This window comes from Rattus norvegicus, chromosome 5 (genome assembly GCF_036323735.1).
Source record: "Rattus norvegicus strain BN/NHsdMcwi chromosome 5, GRCr8, whole genome shotgun sequence".
Taxonomy (NCBI): Eukaryota; Metazoa; Chordata; class Mammalia; order Rodentia; family Muridae; genus Rattus; species Rattus norvegicus.
Window position 1 is genome coordinate 127075033 of NC_086023.1, and position 23058 is coordinate 127098090.

At 49.5% G+C, this 23058-nt stretch overlaps 1 protein-coding gene, 1 long non-coding RNA gene and 1 pseudogene across 14 annotated transcripts; 2 read left to right on the plus strand and 1 right to left on the minus strand.

The window, feature by feature from the left end:
• The first annotated feature begins 1 nt into the window (after position 1).
• Positions 2 to 22519, plus strand: Cyb5rl (cytochrome b5 reductase-like). Of its 13 annotated transcripts, none has more exons than XM_063288431.1 (7): positions 3 to 128; positions 1721 to 1991; positions 3918 to 4066; positions 6844 to 6931; positions 10438 to 10542; positions 13677 to 13817; positions 15929 to 17424. In XM_063288431.1, the coding sequence occupies exons 2-7, from the start codon at positions 1794 to 1796 to the stop codon at positions 16202 to 16204; spliced, it is 957 nt and encodes a 318-aa protein (XP_063144501.1). In that variant the 5' UTR covers positions 3 to 128; positions 1721 to 1793; the 3' UTR covers positions 16205 to 17424. The 13 variants fall into 13 exon arrangements, with proteins under 13 accessions (XP_063144503.1, XP_063144501.1, XP_063144504.1 ...); XM_039111133.2 differs by having other exon boundaries at positions 4 to 128; positions 13614 to 13817; positions 15622 to 17424; XM_039111134.2 differs by lacking the exon at positions 15929 to 17424 and adding an exon at positions 21925 to 22519 and having other exon boundaries at positions 5 to 128; positions 13614 to 13817.
• On the minus strand, positions 9818 to 13836 carry LOC120102947 (uncharacterized). The gene is made up of 2 exons (XR_005504929.2): positions 13143 to 13836; positions 9818 to 10998 (listed from the first exon to the last, which is right to left on the minus strand). It is a non-coding gene; the product is annotated as an uncharacterized LOC120102947 (long non-coding RNA).
• On the plus strand, positions 21978 to 22519 carry Rpl28-ps1 (ribosomal protein L28, pseudogene 1; annotated as a pseudogene).
• Positions 22520 to 23058: the final 539 nt, after the last annotated feature.

Here is a 23058-nt window from a genome sequence, read left to right on the forward strand (position 1 = left end):
CACCCAATCACAAATAAAAATCCTTGCTTTGTCCCCGCCCCTTGGGCAGTTCCCATCCTTATAGGTGGAACCTGCAAAGCGCTCTTTGCTTGGGGTTTCTGAAGTACCCCACTTGAGGAGACTTGCTGGTAGGTAGGTGAGCGTGGTGGTGGTGCTTGAGTCCGTAGCGGAGGAGTGTAGGGACCTCAAACTTGTACTTTGGACGTCTTTGACCATTAGGCATTTAGTATTTCAGAGGGCCCAGTCTCCTCGCTGTAAAATTAGGAGTTAAAATGTCTTAGCAGGTTCGACCCCTAGTGAGTTCTGGAACTATCCTCCTCTCCACCCTTCTCACTGTTGCCCTCGCTTACCTCTACGCCACCTCGGCACTCAGCCCAGCGCCGAAAGCAAGTTACTTTTGCTCTTCTGAGATTTCTGATTCCTGGAGGGGACCAGAGCCGGGAATTGCTCCTTCGCTCAGCACTAACTTCTGGCAGGCTCACGGTAGGGGTCGGGGTGAGTGTGTAAAGCATACGTTGAGGGACCACCCAGTGAGTACATGAGTGTACGACTTGAACGGTGGCAACACACACATGCTTCTTGTCTATGTCCTTAAGGTCTTTCCTCTTGTTTGACCACTGTCAAAGTTGCTATTTTTATTTTGTTTAGTGACTGTCCTGTGAGCTCTCCCTGACTTCTAGAGCAGTTGCGAGACTCACAGTTCATGTTTAACGAATGAATACATACTAGAATAAAGCAAGTGCTTGGTGATGACAAGTGCAACACTTGGGAAGGTCTCTGACAGGAGATGACCTTTCAACCAAGGCCTGAAGAGTAGGGATAGGCATCCAGGTCGAGGCTGCAACAGGGATTGTGCCTCCCAGATAGGAAAGAATCATGTCTTTAAAACTGAGATTGATATGACCAACTTGTCTACCAATTTCCAAAGTAACTGAGACAATAGGACTATTTAACCCCCATGAAAGCAAAAAGGCAGAGGACAATATAACCAACTCTCAGGCTGTACAGCAATTTACAGTTAACAAAGCATTTCATTTGTCTGATTTTAATACACCCCCTCCCCAAACCCTAAGTGTAATTGGCGTAAAGAGAGACATCATTCACTCGTGTATCTGATACAGTGCATGCTGTAAATAAGATTGATGTAGCACCATGCCAGGTCTTAACAAGGACAGGGACTGTGTCCTGTGCACTTCTCTTGCCTTCCAGCACCTAACCCTGTACCTAGCTCCCAGACCATAGAGTGAACACTCACCAGTCAGTGGGAGCTTCCCGTATGCAGGGTGTTTGGCAGAATACAGAAAGAGTAAGACACAACTTCATTCTCCCTGGTTCCCCAGCTTCAGAAACATACTGAAGCTTCTTGCACAGTAGAAAAGTTCTTCTGAATCCAAATCCCCTTCTCTGCTAAGATTTACTTCACACACACACACACACACACACACACACACACACACACACACACACACAAAACCCCAATAATTATAAGTGTTTCCTGTGTGACAGCCTCTGGTTAAGCCATCTCTATCCCCATAGACTACCTGGTGGGCCTTGAAGAAAGTGTGAGAGAGGGGCTGGGGATTTAGCTCAGTGGTAGAGCGCTTACCTAGGAAGCGCAAGGCCCTGGGTTCGGTCCCCAGCTCCGAAAAAAAGAACCAAAAAAAAAAAGAAAGTGTGAGAGAGATAACAGGGTATAACTGCCATGTTTTCCTTCTCCCAGGCAGACAGCAAAGAGGAGCCTGGCCTATTTCACCACCACCCCACACCCCCATATTGCCCAAGCCCCGCTGACAATGGCTGAGAGGGAGGATGACCATGCTGAGGCTTGGTTGCAGTTAAAGCCTGTGGAACCCTTGCCCTCCCAGTGCTGTGGTAGTGGCTGCTCGCCCTGTGTGTTTGACCTCTATTACCGAGACCTGGAAAGATGGGACACAGCCCAAGCCAAAAATGACATGAGCCTGCTGAGTGGGAAGCAGCCACCTGAGAGCCAGGTGAGGAGCCCAGAGTGGCAACATCTATCCGGCCCTGCCCTGCCCTGCCCTGCCCTGCCCTGCCCAGTGCCCCTGCTATGGGATGACTTCCTTGACTGGACAATGGAGAGAAAGAAGCCCTTATAATGGAAGCAGGTAGATCCAAGGAGCAAGGTCCAGACCTAAACTCAACCTATTTCAACCTATTAGCTATGTGGATGTAGTCTAAGCCCCTTAACCTCTTGGTGCCTTTATTTCCCGAATTGTAAAATGGACTGAGTTATCTGTAATGTTTAACACTGAACCTAATAATTATTTCACTAAACATTCAATACCCATTGAATACCTGTTATACCCCAGGCACTATCAAGCCACTGAGGATTGTGAGTGAGCAAACTAACTTGGTATTATACAGACAAGTACATAAGGAGTGTTGCTGTTACTCTGGAGCTTAAGGACTTTCTCTTCCCATTCTAACTCCTTCATTCACTTCATAGTACTCACGTGTTCAGTATATAGTGGTTCAGTATATAGTAATCACCTGAGGTAACAGAAAATTAAGTGATAGTACAAAACTTGGCAAGTCTTACAAAACAGCTTTTTTTTTTCTCTTTGGATTTTCAAGATAGACTTTCTCTGTGTAGCCCTGGCTATACTGAAACTCCCCTCTGTAGACTAGGCTGGCCTCAGACTCAGAAATCCACCTGCCTCTGCCTACTGAGTGCTGGGATTAAAGGCATGTGCCACCACCCCCTGGTCAAAACAACATATTTCAATCTAATAATTTTATCTTTTAATGTAATAAAGTAATAATAATATACTAATTTCTCTAGTAATTTCCACTTTTGAAATTCATATACAAAACGGAGTGTAGTGGCGAATTCTTTTAATCCCAGCACTTAAAAGCTAGAGGTAGGAGAATCAAGGATTCAAAGCCAACCTTGGCCAGCTAGGATCAGGTCAGTCTGAGTTACATGAGACCCTGCCTCAGAGAGAGAGAGAGAGAGAGAGAGAGAGGGGGGGGGGGTGTGATGGAGAAGAGGCAGACCACTCAGGCCATGCTCACCTGCTGCAGCCTTTCTCTGTCTACCCTAACAGTTTCTGTGCTGTCTGTCAGATGTCAGGTAGACACCACAGTGTGACTGTCTGTGACTCTGTACTTCTCGCTTCCCCAAAGGAAGTTTACCGAATACCCTAACCAGAGCACAGGTTAACTGAAGGGCTGAACCTTTCTCCCTTCTGCCTCCAGGGAGTTAGACAGCCTGACTGCCAGTGTGTACTATGGACTGTTCATCAGCTACATGACCTGAGACTTCCCTTTTCTCTCTGAAGCCTGTAAGAGGAACACCCACTTAGCTTCATGAGCCTGAACTTTCTTTGGAACTCCCACCATACTATGTCTTGGGTGTTAATAAATCTGTTCCCAGAAAGACAGTCTACCTCAGCATTCCTCTTGAAATCCAAAACCTAAGACCTTTCAGGCCTCCGTTTCCCCATATGTGATATGAGGATATTAGATTGGACCATCTCTGAGGCTTCATCAGTTTTTTAGATCTGGAACTTAATAGATCTGAAGGATGAGCGGGTGTTTTGTATAGAGCATACAGTTTGAACAATAAAGACCTTGAGGTAGGTAGGCAGTGAGAGGTGACCTTGGGAGGAGGAGGAGGAATGAACGTCTAAGGTCTGTTGTGTGGCAAATACAGTGAAGCTTGTAGTTGCCCACTGCTCCCTTGAATGTAGGCTAAGGAGCCTGTGCTTGTTCCCGCAGCTGTGGGGAGCTACAGAAAGCTTACAAGAAGAGTAAACTCCATGCACTATGCTGTACATCAAGGAGAAGCAAGAGCCAACTCCTGTCACATCAGGAGATGACTCTCATCAAAATCAGGGAAAGTGTGTGTGTCCCTTGGGTCTGACCTCTAGAGGTCAAATCTTTTCCTGTTATAGGGCTGTTCTACCAAGCTGAGTCCAGAGACTTTCCTGGCCTTCCACATCAGCACCATGGAGAAGGTCACCAGGGACACCTATCTTGTCCGGTTTACACTACCTGGGAACTGTCACCTCGGCCTGCTTCCTGGGCAGCACCTCATCCTACGGTACATTCAGGTAGTGGGAGAACCAATGTCTGCTGCCCTGCTTTACCACTGACCAGCGGAGTAGCTGGGGGGAGCTTACTTGACCTATTTTAAGCCCTTCTTCAGGATGGACGTAGCAGCATAAGACTCAAGGTCCTTGGCGTGGAGCTCAGTAATGTTTTTGTGATATATAATACACCAGCACTTTGATAGCACTTACTAGCCAAGCCATAGTTCTGTCTGCTCACATTCCTAAACTCATTTAACAATCACAAAATCCCCAGAGGATGCTAAAGTCAGAGAGTTTCAGGAACTTGCTAACACAGGAAGTATTAGATCAGGATTTGAAAGCAAGAGTCTGTCTTCAGAGCCAGTGTAATTAGCATCGGATGACAGAAAGGACAGTAAGAGTAAAGAACCTGAACATATAAAAGGAGGAGGCAAGAAAATTAGAAGTCTAGGTCAGCCTTAGCTACATCTCAAGTTTGAGGCTATCCTGGGCTCTTTATCTTATCTCAAAAACAGCAGTGATAATAATAAAAGAGGAAACAAGCAAGCAAACAAAAAAGTTTCCCAGCCTCACACAGCTACCAAGTCATGGGATCCAGATCCCGGCCTAGACAGCCTGGCCACTGAACTGCATTAGTGTTCTTTCCTCTGAGAAGAGTCCTCTGAACTTCCTTCTGACCTGCGCATCCCTAGCCTGAACCATCCCCACCTTTGCTGGGAAAGCGTCTTCAGGTGGACAGTTGTGGGTATGTGAGGCACTGCAGAGAGGTCAGTACTGCAAACTTGGATCTGGGCAATATCGTCACACACCCGGACAGCATTCGGGAGTGTATTCATATGTGGGAAGAAAAATGGGCATAGAGCTGAACCCCAAGAATGCTGGAGGTTATGAGGTTTGCAAGAAGAGAAGGAACCAGCAAACAGACCACAACAAAACAAAACAAACCCAAAAACCCACAAGGCATGGCCCAAAGACAAGGCAGGAGGGCACTAGAAAAAGCTTACTGCTGGTCAGACTGGCCACTTGCCTCCAGTGGTCTGGCCTGTGGCCTGACTGGCAATCCTTGAAGTTCCATATTCCAGCTGTCAGGAGAAGCCGCTCTGCAGCTCTCCATCCATATAGTGGAGTGGCCAGGGGACCCCGCTTCTAGGCTGACTGCCCTCCATCCTCTCTACCATCCATTGACCATGTCACTCAGTAAGACATATTCTGGTGCTCCTCATTGCTCCCATGACATTCTTGACATGGTTGCCCAAGCTTCTTTCCTCCCAGGTCCTCCTTCCCCTCCCTGTCAGCCTCAAAATCCAACTACAAGTTCCCAACTTGCCTGCATTGTCCAGCCCGGGCTGTTCCCTCTGCCTGGAGTTCCTCTGCTAGAGTTACTTCCTTTCCTGGGCTCACCTGTCAGTGGCCTGTTCGAGCCTCAATCCCTGACAGCAGCAGACTTCTGAGTTCACAGGCGAGCATGCTCCTTCCCTCTGAGACTCGGCTTTGCCTGCTGCAGGAAGTGGTGTCCTGCTCTCCGCTTCTGAGCCATGTTAGTTCTGCTCTCGGTATCTGCACATATTTCATAAGCTTTCCTCATGTTCTGTCTAGTGTTCCTGCATTTGGCGCATTTGGACAGGGCTTTCGGTCTTCCTAGACACCTGAGATGAATGTTGTGCACAGGGTAAAGCCAGAGAAAGGAATTCTCGGCTGTGCCAGGGAGCTGTCGGGATTTTTGTTGTTGTTTGGGTGTGGGGTTTGAGTTTGTTTTTTATTTTGTTTGTTTTTACACGGTTGTTATGTACTTCAGGCCACCCTCAAACTCCTATTTTTCAGCCTCAGCCTCACAAGTGCTGGGGCTACAGGGTGCACCACCACACTTAACTGCCTGAGATATTTTGAGGAGCAGAACCCAACTTAGATTTGGAGCCATGGCCAGATGCCAGCTGTGCGAGGGCTTTCCTTCTCTTAACACTGCATTCTGCATTTTAAAAAGATTATTTATTTTTATTTTATGTGTGTGCATGTGTGCTTGAGGGTATGTATGTGCATTGTATGTGTAGTGCCCATGGAGGTCAAAAGAAGGTATCAGATCCCCTGCAACTAGAATTACAGGTAGTTGGAAGCCACCCAATACGGGTGCTGGGAACCAAACCAAGGCCCTCTGCAAGAGCAGTGAGTGCTCTTAACCCCTGAGTCATTCTCCAGCCCTGGGCTGTTATTTTAAATGAAGTTATGTATATGATGTGCCTGATACACAGCAGATATCACACCTCATAGCACTTACCAGGACTCAGGATTGGGCTCTGACCCCATCGTTGGTAACGTCGTAAAAACAGTCAATACCTTGGCAAGGCTTTGGCCTCGGGCCCTTGGAGGACTCTTCCAGTTCTCACGCCTGCTGCTCTCCGGTAATGTTCCATAAGCTGCTAGCAGCTGCTTTCACCTGTTTTATTTTGTAGCGGAGAAGGAAACCACAGTAACGTCCCACAAACTGCTCAGAGCATCAGTGTGCTCTTTGATGTACTATTCTGTCTAATTCAAGTGAAGTCACACAACCAGGACCTGAACGGTGAGCCCTACGTAACAGGAGGTGCTGCCGAGAGATTAAGTAATGTGCACAGGTCTCATAAGTAGGTGGGCAGTGGTGAGCTCACTGCTCTCCCTTCTGCTGTTCTTTATCTGTCCCTCCGTGAGGACCTCTGGGAATGACTGAAACTTACCCTTCATGTCCATTAACCTATCAGGGGAGGTGCCCGTTAAATGGCTGACTACCTGACTTCTGTGCACCTCTCCTTTCCAGAGGTGTAGTAGATGACTTAGAAATTCAGAGAGCCTACACTCCCATCAGCCCTGCCACTGCACAAGGATACTTTGACGTCTTAATCAAGGTGAGTCAATTCTCGTTGAAGATTGTGTAGGGTGCTATGAACTTTTTCCCTCTCTGACTTGCCTGAGGTATTAGTTGTCATGAGAATGGACTGACTTGAAGGAACAATAGTTTATGAGGGGGTCTCTTCCTTCTCCTCTTCTAAGGAGGTTGCTGTTATGCCCAGAGGGCATGCTATTGGGAGATTTTAGGAAATCCTATACCTTAACACCTTTTATGTGCTGGTGGAAAAAGAGTATTGAGTTGAGAAGTGGAGAGAAGTCCCTGTACCTGTGTGTGCTGGCACAGGGGTCCAGCCTGACCTGTAGGGACCCAGGACAAGTGATCATCAGATCAATACAGTACAGTATGATGCTAGTCATGAGAGTGGAGACCTGGCCCAGTACAGGGCAGCTGTAAACAAGGAACTCAGGCCCGGCTTCCTGGGAGGTGCTGTATGTTTGAGGGCTGAGAAACAGGAAGAGTATGAGGAAAAGGCTCAGAGACCTGGGAGCGGCACGGCAGAAGAGGCATGAACTGGGAAAGGCTTTTGTCCTGGCACAGAAGGCAGCAGGGTGCCAGAGAAAGACCGTGCAGACAGGACTACCCTGACACCCACTCTGGGAGGTTAGTCTTGAAGGAGTGTGAACTGACAGTGCTAAGGAATGAATGCCATTCTAGGCTGAGAGTACTGATAGCCAGACTTCCGGAAGGGCTTCTGGGAACTGTGCTCAGTCCAGGTGGTGGAGCAGAGGATGCCTGTGGGGCAGCTGGGCCACTGGAAATGTTGTCAGGAAGGAGTGGAGTGGGTTGGATACAGAATACCTTGGACACTCAATTTTATGGACCTGCTGACCCACCGACGTTTGACTTCCAGCAAGAGAAGCTTTGTGTGTGCCAACCTGCTGTAGCTCTGCTAGGCACAGACAGCCTCTTGTCATCACAGCACCATGCTGTCAACTACAAAGTTCATGCTCTAGAACAATTGAATTAGCAAACAAAACCCCAAACAAAAACACGAATAATGCTCTAAAATCAGTTTCAGTTTTGTGTCAGACCAGCTGTCCTTAGCTGATTGTGGCCATACGCCACAGGTCTAACATGCCTGCAAGTGAGAACATTTCCCTCATGCAGTCCTAAGGAGCGTCAGTAGCCTCCTTACAAGGCTGTGTCATGATCTCATTTACTGGTCAGCAGGCTGAGGCCGGGAGGACCCAAGGTGGGAGGTGGAAGAAGGAGTCCTGAGGGGGAGCAAACCCCTGATTCCGAGGCCTAGAGCTGACTTGGGCTCCTGCTTTCTTGCCTGCCTACGAGCCTGAATGTTTATTCCTTCCCACATAAGCCTGGACAAGCTCCCTTCTGCACGCTACTGTTTGTCTGGGAGATTCCACAAATCCTCTCCAAATGGCCTGCTTCCCTGCGCTGCTTGTCTAGGGCGCTTCTGCTGAGAGGATAAGCCCAGAGACAGCTCTCCAGACAGCTGGATCCCTCCCAGCTGCAAGGCTGATTTGCTCCTTCAGAGCAGTATCTCATTATCCCTAAGCCACTGGATGGAAAGAGCTGGAAATGTCTTTGCAAATTGGGAAGGCAGTGGGAATTTGTGGGGTGACTTTCCCATGAGGAAACTAAGGAGGGCTCTGTTTTCAGTACCTGCTAGGCAGTGGTTACACTGCTTGTAACTGTTGTCATTTCAACTCATGACCTCAAGAAAACCATATTATCCCTACTTTACCAATGAAGAAACTGAAGCTTAAAGGCCTCTTGGGTGGTAGGACAAAAGCTGTCTTAGTATTTCTTGAGCCTTTGCTCCAAACCAGGCTCTCCGAGGCAGAAGAATCTTTCCCCCCCGTTTGGTGCTGTCTAGGGCTGCTAGGGCCATAACTAGGGTTTTTGTTTTGTTTTGTTTTTGTTTTGTCTTGTGTTTATGGACAGTGGTGAGCCACCATGTAGGTGCAAGGAATTGAACCCAGGTCCTCTGTAGGAGGAACCAGAGTTCTTTTTTTTTTTTTTTTTTTTTTTTGGTTCTTTTTTCAGAGCTGGGGACCAAACCCAGGGCCTTGCGCTTCCTAGGCAAGCGCTCTACTACTGAGCTAAATCCCCAACCCCGGAACCAGAGTTTTTAACAGCTGAGCCACTTCTCTAGTCCCCATAGCTTTACTTTCCCCCAAATTGGGCCCAGAAACCAAGATATGCCCCCACACAGCTTCCAGTAAAAACTCTCCCTCCCCATCTTCCAGGCGAGCCGAGACTTCCTGTGCCTCATGCAGATAGTGTCGGAGGCAGTTGTGGACACTCAAAGGCAGGTCTGACACCAAAATCTAGTCTGTCCTTCAAGCTTTGGACCATCCCAAACACCCTTCCAGTTTTGTGTCTCAGCGTTCCTGACTCTACCCCTCCATGGCTGTCGGTTCTTCCCAGGAGAAGACCTGGGCTCTATGCCTTTGCCCAGGCAGCCTCAAATCCCAAGAGTCTTTGCATGTCTTCCCACCCTGGGAATCCAGTTTTGCCCAAACTCCAAGAAGCCAGCCTTATTTCACTCCATGGGCTCATGGTTTCTCCTCGAGGAGTGCGAAGCTGTCTGTACAGTGTGAGTGTCTGAGATGTGTATATACAGCCTTCCTCTACTGTGAGCCACCAGAGGAAGCCTGCGTGCATAAATTAACTGATGGGAATAGTTAGTGCTGAATGTTCATGGTTCAGGCACTGGATGTCTTCACAACGTTTCAGATTCAACTGTGTGTTCTACTCCAGCATGGTGCTCAGAACAGTGCAGGTAGATAGTGTAGACAGTGAAGGCAGTGTAGACAGCTCACCTACTTAGTAGTCATCCCACCAGGAGGTGGTGTAGAATGAGCCAGACACTGGAAACAGTCCAGTGTTCAAATCTACTTGGCTTTAGCCTGCCTAGGATTGCAGAATTACAAGTTTATTGCTGACATTTCAGAACTGGGAAGGTTTTCAGTAAAAAATGGATCTCCTCTATCTCCTGGAAGACTTCTGAGATCTGGCAACATCTGCCCCACAAGTTACAGACTAGCACCTGAGAAATAGCTTCCCTCTTAGAAGGAACATCCATCCCTTTTTTTTTTTTTTTCTTTTTTTCGGAGCTGGGGACCGAACCCAGGGCCTTGTGCTTGCTAGGCAAGCGCTCTACCACTGAGCTAAATCCCCAACCCCACATCCATCCCTTTTAAACAGACAGTGTCTTTTCTCACACTGCACGCTTGTTGCCTTTAGTCACTAACCCGTTCTTTGTTGGGCTACACTCCCTGCGTGGCCTCCTCAGGCATTTCAGTGTTCGACCTCTCTGAAGGTTGGTAGGTCCATTGGAGTCTCATCTCAGCCTTACCATCCTCCTGTGTGTCTAGATGCCAGTGTGGATGATAGCTCCAGTATGGGGGGTACAGAAGAAGGCAAGGTGAGAGTCCTCAGGAGGCACTGAGCATGCAGGAGCTTCAAGCATTAGTTAGGGAGATTTGTGCTGTGGCGAATGTCTATCCACTGACCATTCCCTGTGTTTGCTTCAAGTGCTACGAGACTGGGCTGATGTCCCGCTATGTGGAGTCCTGGAGACCAGGAGACACAGCTTTCTGGCGAGGGCCTTTCGGAAGCTTCTTATATGAACCAAAAAAGGTCAGTGCCAGCACCTTCAGTCCTGAGGAGCTTCCACAAGTCACTGTGCTGTTCTTCCAACATTTAAACCCAGCCCCCAGAGTGATGTGAGGCTGAAACAAGGCTTAGACAAGATAGATGGGCCCTAATAAACACACTGTCCCCTTTACTCCAAAACCGTTGATGGCTGCCGTGCCTCAGAAGATCAGGTTTGAGGACCCAGAGCTCAGGACCCTGATGCCCTCTGACTCTTAGATGCTGTTCCGATTGCATCTTCTCCTCAGGAAGCTGGCACAGCCCACACTCACTTCTAGACTGGAAGGCTCTTGCCTCGTCTCCACAGCACGCTTGCTTTGCCCACCTTTCCCAGAAAGAACTGGTCATTTCTCATCGCTGCCTCATTCCTGGGAAGAAGTCCAGTCGTGTGTATCAAGAGTCTTGAGAATCCTTTGACCCAGTAATTCCATTTCTGGAAATCTATTACACAGAAAACAAAACAAACAGAACAGAACAAGACAAAACCCAAATGCTGCTTTCTGTGCATGCGTGAGTGGCATTTTTACTTATAATAACAAAAGACGAGAGGCAACTGAGTACCCCACAAAGAGAATAGTTACAGGTACTTGATAGAACGTTCTCCTAGATTTTAAAGTTATGTTGTTGGGGCTGGGGATTTAGCTCAGTGGTAGAGCGCTTACCTAGGAAGCGCAAGGCCCTGGGTTCGGTCCCCAGCTCCGAAAAAAAGAACCAAAAAAAAAAAAAAAAAAGTTATGTTGTTAATGATGCCTTGTGCTTATGCTATGAGAGCAAGTGACAAGTGCTAAGTACAAAGCATTGTACACCCAGTAGGGAAACTAACTTAAAATGCACAGAAAGGAATATGAAGTGTGTGAAATATTAGCAGGTTTGGGGGGGTTGTGGGCAATTTTTATTTTTTTTCATTATACTTTCCAAATTATCTGGAATAAACACCTATTACCTTTATAATTAGGAAAACAAAGCCAAAACCAAAACAAGCAGAAAAGAATGAATCATGCTTGCCTTGCCGTTCTTCTTGTTTAATTTAAAAATAGCTTTTATTGTATTTTCCCCTTATTATAAATGCAAAACATTCTCACTAACAAGAAAAAAAAATCACCAGAGACAGACAAAAGGAAGAAACCCAAATGCACCTGGAAGCCATCTCCCCAGGATGCCAGGTTCACTCCCACATATGGGCATATGTACAAACACACACACACACACACACACACACACACACACACACACGCTTATATGAACATCATCATACCATCCCTGTCGGGACTGGGATGTAGCTCAGTATAGAACACTTTCCTAGCACTTGTGAGGCCCTGGGCTCCATCCCAGTAGAATTATACCCACACACATACATACATACATACATACATACATACATACATACATACATACATACAGGTGGATATGCTGTCACTCTCCAGCAATGTTCTGGAACTATCCAAGCTCGACTCTGCACTGTGCCCCCCTATTCAGTGTCCCTGCCCTTAAGAACAGGGTGTGGCTGATGTTTCTTTTCCTGGCTTGGAGCAGATGGTCTTCTGAGCATCTGCCCCATGAGGAGCCTCCCAGCGCTTGTGACCTGCATCCCTCGGACATCAGGGCCTTTTGTTTCTCACCTAGATCCAGCAGCAAGGACCTCCCACATTCAGATGGCCACCAGAGACTTGCCAGGGTCTGCTTTGCTCCTAGAGAAGGCTCAGGATCCCACCCTCTTTCCAGGCCTGCTCTGTAGTTGTCTGATTATGCACAGATGTTAAATCAATCATACAAATGTCTGTCTCTGCTGTCACACCACAGACAGACACTAGTGTCTGTCCAGGAGGAGACAGGCACATTATTGCCCAGGTCTGAGGGAGGCACAGGCACTGGGATAGGAGATGAAGAGCCCAGCCCAGCTCAGGGAAAGCTTCCTAGGACACAACCTGAGCAAGAATGAGAGAAAGGGAGGCACCCCTGAGCAAAGGCCTGGAGGCTGCAGGGACCACTGTTGCAGAACAAGGTGACCCAGCCCAGTGTCTCAGGCCTAATAAGGGGGAGCACTGAAATGGATTAGACCCTGACTCCACACCCGGCCTGTCTTCAGGGCAGTTCTGAGCTATTTCAGGAAAATGCTCATCATTGTTCTCCACCAGTGAAGAAATTAAGGTTCAGATTAGGAAAATAGCTTGCCCAGATCACAGTTGATATTTTATATACAGATGTCTAATCTCTGGAATGAAAGGTGAATATTTCAGTGTGGGTCAGGCATTAACCTTTAAGAAACTGACCTTGAGAGCAGGGTGGGAGTGACTCACTCTAACCCAGCACTTGAGAGGCAGAGGCAGGTAGATCTCTGAGTTTGAGGCCAGCCTGGTCTATAGAGAGAGTTCCAGGTTAGACAGGGTTACACACACACACACACACACACACACACACACACACACACAGACACACACACACAGACACCGACAGACAGACGGACGGACGGATGGACAGACAGACAGACTTTGAAAAGGCTTGCCCTGTTTTTTAAGGAACCTAGAGACAGGAATGGGTTTACTGAGGACGGGTTGATGGTACTGTTCTCTTGGGCAGAAACTTACCTTCCAATGCCAGCTAGGCAGATGTATTCATTACTTCCTTTACTTCAGAGAGGCTCAGAGTTCTCGGCTGGGGGCCTGAGACCTTTGTAGAGCTCTGCAGAGTGGAGGAGGCAGGCTCTAGAGCAGGCTGCGATGGAGTTGGGAGGGGCCAGGCTTCGGTGGGAGAGGAAGTGACTTTGGGAGGTAGTTGAGTTCCTTGCCAGCTGTAAGCAGAGTCCTTGTAGAGAAATGCTAAGAGAAGGTTGGGCTTTGCTCTCTGGGAGCCTCAGAGTCGCATGAGCTGTGTTCCGCAGGCTTTACCTGCTGTTCGTAATTCAGGTGCCTTCATGCACCAGGGGAAGAGCATGGCAGAGACGGGTGGTACACTTGAGAGATGCATTGCTGCCCAGCTTAGGCAAGACCAAGAGAAGAGCCCTGTGGATAGTGTGAGACCCACCCGCCACCCACTGTGCTCTCTGTCCTGCTCTGTAGTACGGTGAGCTCCTCATGCTGGCAGCCGGCACAGGCCTGGCCCCTATGGTGCCTATCGTGCAGAGCATCACAGACAATGAAGACGATGAGACCTTTGTCACCTTGGTCGGCTGCTTCAAGACCTTCGAGGACATCTACCTGAAGACTTTCTTCCAGGAACAGGCCAGGTTCTGGAACGTTCGAACCTTCTTTGTCCTCAGTCAGGTGAGCCCAGGGTGGGGACCTATCCCCTAACAAGCTGCATTCCCTTTGTGCTGTCCTGAGGATTGGCTGTAGCCTGTCCACCCTGTGCTATATTAATAACCCCAGGTGCTCTGTCTGGAGTGTAGGCATCACCAGGTCCATCATACAAGGAGGAAGCCAGTTTACAGAGGTTCCAGTTCGAGGGGCCCCATACGCTTCACATTCCTAAGCTCCACCCTCACCTGTGTCCCAACCATCCCCTGGGGTCACTTGTGTGGAGTAAGAGCAGCAGCAGTCCTCTTCACATCTTTGTGGCTAAGAATGTGGGCTCACATACTCACCATGGTACCTAACATGAGGCTAGGCCCAGAGTAGGGGTTCCATTGAGACTGAGTAGGCAGTGCCTCAGTAAGGTCCTTGCCATCTTCACCTGTTCCTCCACACAGCTGTGGAACAGCTCCTGTCAGACTCAGTGGGCTAATTATTTACTCAACTGAGGCTCCTTCTCAGATGACTCCAGCTTGTATCAAAGTTGACAAAACTGACCAGGGTGCTGCTTTTCTTTGAGCATGTCTCTGTGTGCCATTCAGAGCACTTCAATCCCCACCACAGCCTCGTGAGGGTTGTACTGCCGTCCTGTCTCTTTCAACAGATGTGGAACTTAGGTAACAAGGTAACAGCGGCAGAGAACTGGGTACCAGCCCAGCTGGTCCTGCACAGAGGCCATGTCTTAGTCTGTCAGGATAGTACATACACATGCTGGCCAGCGTGGAGGGCAAGCGGGGTCAGGAATGCCACACAAAAGAGGTAGCCCTTGAGCCTGGGCTAGAAAGTTACATGGAAGTTCACTTCCAGCCCTGCCAGGCTTTGATGATGCTGAAGGTCAGGCAGGGGAATGGGCTGGCTGGCTCCACAGCAGGAGTAGGGGTGACTGTGGTAGCTCTACTCACCCACATGCACTTGACACACATGTTGCCCCTTTCCCCACCTGAGCCTGGCAACTCTCCTTCCACTTCCTGCCAGCCAGTTCACCCATTGTTCTACACTGCCTTGCTCCTAGCCCTTTGTTGGCTCCTACATTCTCAGGGCTTCCCAAGCCCAGTGGCCTGATGACCTTGACAGCTCCCTCTCCTGGCCTGCCCTCCCTAATGCTGTGTCCTGGTGTCACTGGCAAGCTTACAGGTACCACTGTGCTGTGCTTTTTAGGTGCCAGCCTTTGTCCCTGCTCTCCCCTGCCAGGTGTGCTGTTTCCCTTTCCTTCCCCAGTGCCTGCTCACCTTTTCTGGATCTGCTGATGGGTAGAGAAGTCCATCCTGCAGTCACGGGTCCCTGGGTGCTGCTGGTGCTCCTGCTGTCATAGCACCTATCAGCCTACCTGCCATTGCTAAAGGGTTCCGCCTCACTGAGGAGTAACCAGAGTCAGTTCATCTTAGGGTGCACAATTCGGGTAGGGCCAGTGGAACCAAGAGGTTGGGGAGAACTGGGAAATGGGAAGGAGAGATGGGCCAGTGAGGTCTGCTGTCTCTACCCTCGGGGTTCTACTAGATAGGAGAGTGTTTGGGGGGAGTGTAGAAAGATCCAGGTCACCAGAAAGTGCTCCTGAACAGCACTAGGGGACCTGGAAGTCATCCAGATTCCTGAAAGTAAGGCTACAAAGCCTGAAAGCACATGGGACACTAGGAGCTCCTGGGCCTCCCCAGAACTGAGTTTTTACTGTGGTCAGCAGGACCATGGTTCTCCGTAACCTAGGCCTTCTTCTCTCAGCTCAGAGACTAGGGACTCACCATGGCAGTGACAGTTGAGTTAGAAGCTTCTTTTGGTGAAGGGTTTCTCCCGTGTCCTGCTGTGGCAGAGCTGGCTGTCCAGAGCTGGCTGGGTGAACACCGAGAACCCCCAGGAGTCCTCCCTGCTCTCTCTCGCCTTCCCAGGAGGTCTCCCCGGATCAGCTACCCTGGAGCTACCGTGACAAGACCCACTTTGGACGCCTGGGCCAGGAGCTGGTTGATGAACTGGTGGCCCGCTGCCGGAGAAGGCCATTTACATTAGTCTGTGGCTCACCTGCATTTACTGAGGACATGGCTAGGTGTTTGCTGTCTGCTGGCCTGACTGAGGACTCCTACTTCCTCTTCTAGCCCTGGCCTTGGACCCTAATCACGGGTACCAAGAGGAGCCCAGACCAGAGTCAGACGACATGGAGTCCAGGCCTGGCCCTGCTGCTGACTTGCCCAGAGGCCTTGGGCAAATGTCATTACCCTTGGAACTTCCTTTCCTGTCTGCTGCATCCTGCTGTGTGGAGGAAGGAAGGCCAGCAGTTATCCTGGGAGCCAGGGAAGGCTGCTCCAAGGTCACCAAGCAAATGGAGTCCTACTGAACTCAGGCTGGTGGGAGTTGGACAGGACGAGTGGTGAGGACCCTCTTGTCCTTCCAGAGGGCTCATTGGTGCTGAGAAAATGACTTGGGGAAAAGCTCAGAGCTCTTGGGAGGACCTTAACTTCTGTGCCTCCTGCGGGGTGAACCTGACTTGCTGAAGGAAGGCCTTGGGTCTGTGAGCTGACTGTGTCCTCAGACCACGGCACTGCCCTGCGTCATCTCTGTGTCCATGACAAGCCTTTCCTGGACCATCTCTGCCATGATCAGCTTAACGCTCAGTTTCTTTCCTGGCTCAGGAGGCCAGCTCAGAGTCCTTTCCCCACAAAAGAAGAGGAACAGAGGCAAATGCCCCTCCCTCCTGCAGGCAGTCACATAGCCCGTGCCTTCAGCTCTCGGTGCCCTGGCGACGGTTGCTATGGAGATCTAAAGATAGAGCAGGAGTCAGGAGACCTGGGTCCCTCTCCCAGCTCTGCCCACTGAATGGCTGCTGATCCAGGTCCACCCAGCCCCCACCTCCACCTCCTTTATCCATCGTGGGGCATGTCCTCTCCAGGGAGCTCACTGCCCCTGGGCATCACACTGACTTAACGAATCCTGCTTTCCACAGCCTGGGCCCCAGTGCACTGCCCAGCACAGGCTGGATCCGGGCAGCTCCAGACTTCTAATGCTCAGCAGTGGAATGTTAGAAGCCGAGAGCCAGGAACCTTCAGGATTAGATGTTTATAAGTTGTGATCTTCCCTCCATAGCAGACTTCAGATGCCAAAAATCCCTGTCCAGCAGACTCAGTGGACAAACCAGTAAACCAAGGCCTCTGAGTGGCTCACCCAAGGTGAATGCCGAGACAGCCCTACAAGTTTCCATCTCCCCTCCCCAGTACGCCCACCTGTGATTGTATACCACACTTTGCAAACTGGGCTCCACAGGCCGCTAGGGAACCTTGCCTGGAAGGCAGCAGCAGTAAAGGTGTCTGGAGGGATCCCCAGGCCCCTTAAATCACAGCAGATCTGTTCTTACCTCATCTTCATAGTAGGGCATGGAAGAATCTTTGTCACAAAGGACTTTTCTGTCCCACCCTGAAAAATCACAACAAAGAAATCCCTGTTCCCTGCACAGCCGTGGTGCTTGGTGGGTGACGGGAAGCTTGCATGCTGCACCTCAGGGCATGGAGCCTCTGTCGTGGTTTTACAGGGCATTAGGTGTGACTTCTTGGAACCAAGTGTCGTGAGTAAATTAAAGCTGCATAATCACAGGTCAAAACACTTGATTTTGTTTGGCCCAGGTCTTGAACCTCAGGGTCAATTTTCTCTCGAGTCCCAGGCCTAGCACGGTGCGACAAGACTGAGAGCCAGAGCTCCCAAGCCTGGTCCATGGGCTGGCTCTCCTTGCCCAGCCTGTTACTTGGGGCAAGGCACCTGTCCTCTATCTGAGAACTTCATCAGTGTGCCGTGGTGGGTCTTACCGGTTGTCCTCATGGAGGCTCCTGTGGGACTAGGAGCCCAACTGTCTGAGGAAATAGCATGCTAGGCACAGCCTTTGCACTGGAGAGCTCCAGCCAAGGCTCAAGTTGGCTTGCACAGCTTTGAAAGGGGTGAATATTATAGAAATGGGGTTCACAGTGCTAAGAGAGTGCGTGGGGCTTGAGCCTGTAAAAAGCCTGGGTTACTTCCCATCCCAACGCTAGAAGCTTCAAAAGCAATGCTTTTGCTCATTCCTGGGAGGGCCAGGGAGGGCCCACTTAAGGGGAGGAGCCTATGGCAGTTCCCACATGCCTCTCTCCCATTAGATATTTGATGCCTAGACGGTAGATTAGGCCACTCAGAGGCAACTGACATCCCCTGTCCTGGGTGGGTTGCCTTCCTCTTTACCTCCCCAAGTGTAGAATCAGGGTAGCCTGGCTACTGGTGGGATTAGTTATTGTGAATATTGGCTAGGGCACTGATGTGTATATAATGCCAAGATGCCAAATGGTCTTCTGTTACCTGGGTACTCGAGAGCTCACAAATAGTGTTTGCTATGCCTGGCAAGGTATAGGTGAGCATAAGATAGGACTGATTGGAATTCATGAGGTCATCCCACTTCTCGGATTCGTTCTGCCAGCTAGCCAATTTCTCGTAATAATGCCTGGCTCTCTGCAGGCTGTGGGTATGGAGTTCGCCCTGGGCACTGCCATTGTGTGGCAGTGCAGTAGCAGAAAGGACACTCAGGATCTGAACATGACCTGAAGGCCTCAGACGACCCACAAAGAGCTCACTTCTCTGTGAGCAAGACAGATTAGCACCCCCACGTTATCTGCCACTGCCCCTCTATCCAGTCGGGAAGGATAGCCAGATCCTGCCTGGCCTCACCCAGCCACCGTATTCCCAGAACACAGGTGCTCAGCCCCTCCTGAAGGTGGACATCTGAGTCATAGCAGAACTGTGGAGTGCTTTACAGGTGGCGGACTCTCCATCTACACAGAGTCACACCACTGTATTTACCCCAGGTCAGAGACAGAATCAGCCTCTGAGCCACCAGGATCATGTAAGGGGGCACAATTCCAACATGCGTTAATTGTTTTAACAGTTATATGACACGTGCACACACCTGGAGGTCCATGTAAAGACCTTTGTTTCTGTATGGCGTGAGACAACCAAGGCTAAAATCTATGAAAAAGCAGAATGGGAAGTAAGAGGTTCTCTTTTGTTTGTTCTTCTCTTTGTTTTGTTCGGGTGCTGGGGACTGATTCTAGAGCCTTGTGGGTGCCAAGTTAAAGACGTGCTCCACCACATCTAGCTCCAGTGGAGATCCCAGTAGGATATCAGCCTGCAGTTAAAACAAATGCATCGGTCTTCATGTACCAGCATGAGTAAATGTTGTTAAAAGTCATAATGGAATAAGCTGCACACAGTAACAGGACTAGGACAGGTCTAGCAAGATTGCTTTGCAGCTAACAGTGCTTGCCGTCAAGCCTGACAACCCGAGTTTGAACCCTAGAACCCACATGGTGCAGGGAGCGAGTCAACTCCCACAAATTGTCCTCTAGTGTGTGCACACACGGACCAATAAAAGCAAAAAGATTTGGGGGTTGTACTTGGGAATTATAAAACTACAAATTAATGTTTTCTGTAGAGAGAGCCCAGCTGCAAGCACCGAGCTGACTGATGGAGAAAGATGGCCCTGAGTGGGCAGGGTGGGGAGAGGGGGGGCCAGAGCTGCTCTTGTGTTACAGAAAAGATTTGAAATGAGCTTCTGGCAAATCCAGGTGTTGGTTCCTCCCCCACCCCCACCTCTGTTTAAGGACAGTTCTACAGTTAGATTGCCAGGTACACACATGTAACCCCAGCACTTGGAAGGCAGAGACAGGAGGATCAGATCAAGATTATTCCTGGCTACATAGGAAGTGTGAGGGTAGCTTGGGTACTTGAGAGGGTGCCTCAAAAACAGAGCAAAACCAAATGATCCTATGTAGCCAGTCCATATACGCAGAAACCAGGGGCTTCAGGTGCTCACGGGCTCTCCCTTCTGATAGACTTGTCCCTTCATGCCTCCACACCCTTCAGTAATTCACTGAAAGTCTCTGTGAGCTGCTGTGCCCCAAGCCTTCTAGGTGTGGAAGACACAGCACTGCAGGCAGAGCTGTTCCTGGTCCCCAGACCTGGTAGGGGACCTTGTTCTTCCTCTTTTCCACATGAACTCAAATCAAAGCGACTTGGAAAACCCCTTGGTGGTGCACTCTTTTTCCCCCTTTTTAGCCACTTTTAAAATGAAGCAGATCTTGGTTCAAATCTCTTCTTTTTTTTTTCTTTTTTTCAGAGCTGGGGACCGAACCCAGGGCCTTGCACTTGCTAGGCAAGCGCTCTACCACTGAGCCAAATCCCCAACCCCTCAAATCTCTTCTTGACTGTGACCGAAAAGTAACTTAGCCCCCGTGACGCTCAGTTTGAGCATCTCTACAATGGGGATGTAACCATCCCTCAGGTCCTCTATCTTAGTGAGGATGAGGGAAACGGTTTACACAGCCTGACCTGGGTGCCCCACACACTGTATTAGTAGGTTCTCACCACTGAGAGAACATGGAAGAAAGAGTTAAGAGTTTCAGTCCATGGCCAGCTGACTCTACTGCTTGGGGTCTAAGGCACCATAGCAGCTGGTGTGAGAGACAGGAGCTTTCTACCTCCTAGCAGCCAGGAAAACAGCAGAGAGACAGGAAGGGGTCAGGACAAGATGTACCCCCCCAGAGACACCCCAACACCCCTGCACCCTCTGTGACCTACTTTCTCCAGCTAGGTACTGCTAAAGTGTCTAGCACCTTCCAAAATAGCACCGCACATGGGGATCAGACTTTCAACATATGGGGACAGCATTTCATATTCAAAGCATAACAGGCCAGGTCTACCTCCCACCTTCTCCTCTCCCTGGTACTCAACTCATGGTGACCTCTGCAAACTGCATTTCTTTCCAAACATCACTGTTGATAATCCTCTGCACTCCCATAGCCTCAGCTACTCAGATGCTGAGGTGAGAGGACTCGTGAGTCCAGTGTTCAAGACCAGTCTGAGCAACATGGCAAGACTCTCTGAAATTTTCAGAAAACAAACAACAAAAACACCCATACCACCACCACCTTAATTCTTTTCCCCTTGTTTTGGGGGATTTTTGATCCCAAATTGCGAGTGATAATTACTTACCTCCTGTGTTTTCGTTAACAAGGTAGACAACTGCCACTTAAAGCTACCAAGCTGCACATCCCACCGGGCACTGCTCAGGACTGACGTGGTACTGGCCAGAGACAGAGGAGCTCTGTAGCGTGTGTCACCTTCAGACCCTGCATCCTACCCCTTTAGTTGGCATGAACTGTGAAAACTGCTGGCTTTGGCCAGTTGAACACTGTTCTCATAGCTGGTACTGACTGGCAGGCTGGGAACTGAGTTTCTTTGTCATACTGTAGTATGGCGCTTTCTGAGGGTCCCAGGTCCCCCACCCTGAAGGGCTCACACTAGATAGATGGCATTCACCAGCACCACACAGCAGACTGTAGGGCTCACATACAGGGAGATGACAAAGCTGTCTGCATACAGGTCTCACAGATTCTGGCTGGAGACCACATCACCATGCCCACTGCTCCCAGTGACAGAACGCACTAGCTTATATGGGGTGGGGTGACAGTCTTGACCAGTTCCCAGATCTCAGCGCTCAGCATGGTGGCCAGGTTGGCAGGCTGAGTAGGATGGTAGGCCACACTAACCAGCTTGGAGGGCAGGTGAGCCTGGATTAGCCCTCCACCTGGGTTCAAGGGAACTTCACCTCTGGTCTGACTGACCATAGGGGCCCCTGAAAGAAGAGGAAGAGAGGCAGGTTGTTTCCTGCAAACAATTAAAACTTGAACCCAGTATGTTAGACGTAGACCTCTGAGCTGGAGAGCATGATTTGAACACGGTGGAAAAATGAATGCAGAAGCTGCCCTAGAAGCCCTATGTGACCTGTGTGGCTCTGACTCCTTCCTCTCACCATACCCCAGCCCCTGGCTCTTATCTGACAGGCCGGCCAAGGTTCCCCTGGGGCTGTGTCCTTAAAGATGTTGAATTCTGAAAACGGAAAACACACCAAAGTGGACACATCCACTGAAGGCTCACTATGAGTACTGGATTTTATTTATAATTAGTTCTCTCTCTCTCTCTCTTCTCTCTCTCTCTTTCTCTTCTTCCTTCTTTCCTTCTTCTATCCTTCCTTCCTTCCTTCCTTCCTTCCTTCCTTCCTTCCTTCCTTCCATTAATGTAGGGTCTCTTGCTCTCTTTCTGTCTCTGGCCACCATAGAGAGAGGAGCAGCCGCCATGTCCGTGCGTCTGCAATGGATGGTCGTTCCAAACTGCTCCAGTTTCTTGATCAAGAGGAACAAGCCAACATACAGCACAGAGCCCAATAATCTGAAGGCCCTAAACTCCATCACAACAGGCTAACCCACCACAAAACCATCAGAGTGGAGCCCACAGCTGATGGCAAAGGGGTCATGGTGGTTATGAAACGTAGATCCGTCAGCAAAAACCTGCCACTTTTTTTTTCTTTTTTTCGGAGCTGGGGACCGAACCCAGGGCCTTGCGGTTGCTAGGCAAGCGCTCTACCGCTGAGCCAAATCCCCAACCCCAACCTGCCACTTCTTATGTGAGGACCACCATCAACAAGAATGCTCAGCTCCTGTCAGCAGCATCAGCCACATGATCGGAAAGAACAAGTACCACCCTGATCTGCAGGGCCAGTGTCATCCTTCAAAACCAGAAGCCGGTGGTGGTGAAGAAGAAACGGGCCCGCCCCACCAAGAGCTCCTGAGCCCCACACCCTAGAAGCAATAAAGAGTCCACTGACTTGTTCAACCGCCTATAGGTGTGTGTATGTATATATGTATATGTGTATATATGTATATGTGTATATATGTATATGTGTATATGTGATATATATATATGTGTATACACACACGCACACACACACATATATATGGTCTTTCTATGTAGCCCTGGCTGGCCTGAACATGCTGCATAGGCCAGGGTATCCTCACACTCAGATCTGCCTGCCTCTGCCTCCCAAGTGCAGCGTTTATCAGGCCTGGCTGGATGAAGGTTTGAGAATGATATTATGAGCTAGGCATGGTGGCATGTGTTTTAGTCACAGCACTGGGGAGGCTGCAGGTCATGAATCTCTGTGAGTCTGAGGCCAGCCTGGTTTACATAGAGAGTTTGAGACTAGCCAGGGCTACATAGTGAGATCCTGTCTCATAAAAATAAAACAGAGGCGAGAAAGATGGCTCACTGGTTAAAATTACTATGCTTGGGGTTGGGGATTTAGCTCAGTGGTAGAGCGCTTGCCTACCAAGCGCAAGGCCCTGGGTTTGGTCCCCAGCTCTGAAAAAAAGAAAAAGAA

Coding starts and splice junctions, on each gene's coding strand:
- Cyb5rl (XM_039111129.2), top strand. CDS start 1,794: ATGGCTGAGAGGGAGGATGACCATGCTGAGGCTTGGTTGCAGTTAAAG. Junction 6,932..10,437: donor ACTTTGACGTCTTAATCAAG/GTGAGTCAATTC, acceptor GTTTGCTTCAAG/TGCTACGAGACTGGGCTGAT. Junction 13,818..15,928: donor CCTTCTTTGTCCTCAGTCAG/GTGAGCCCAGGG, acceptor TTCCTCTTCTAG/CCCTGGCCTTGGACCCTAAT.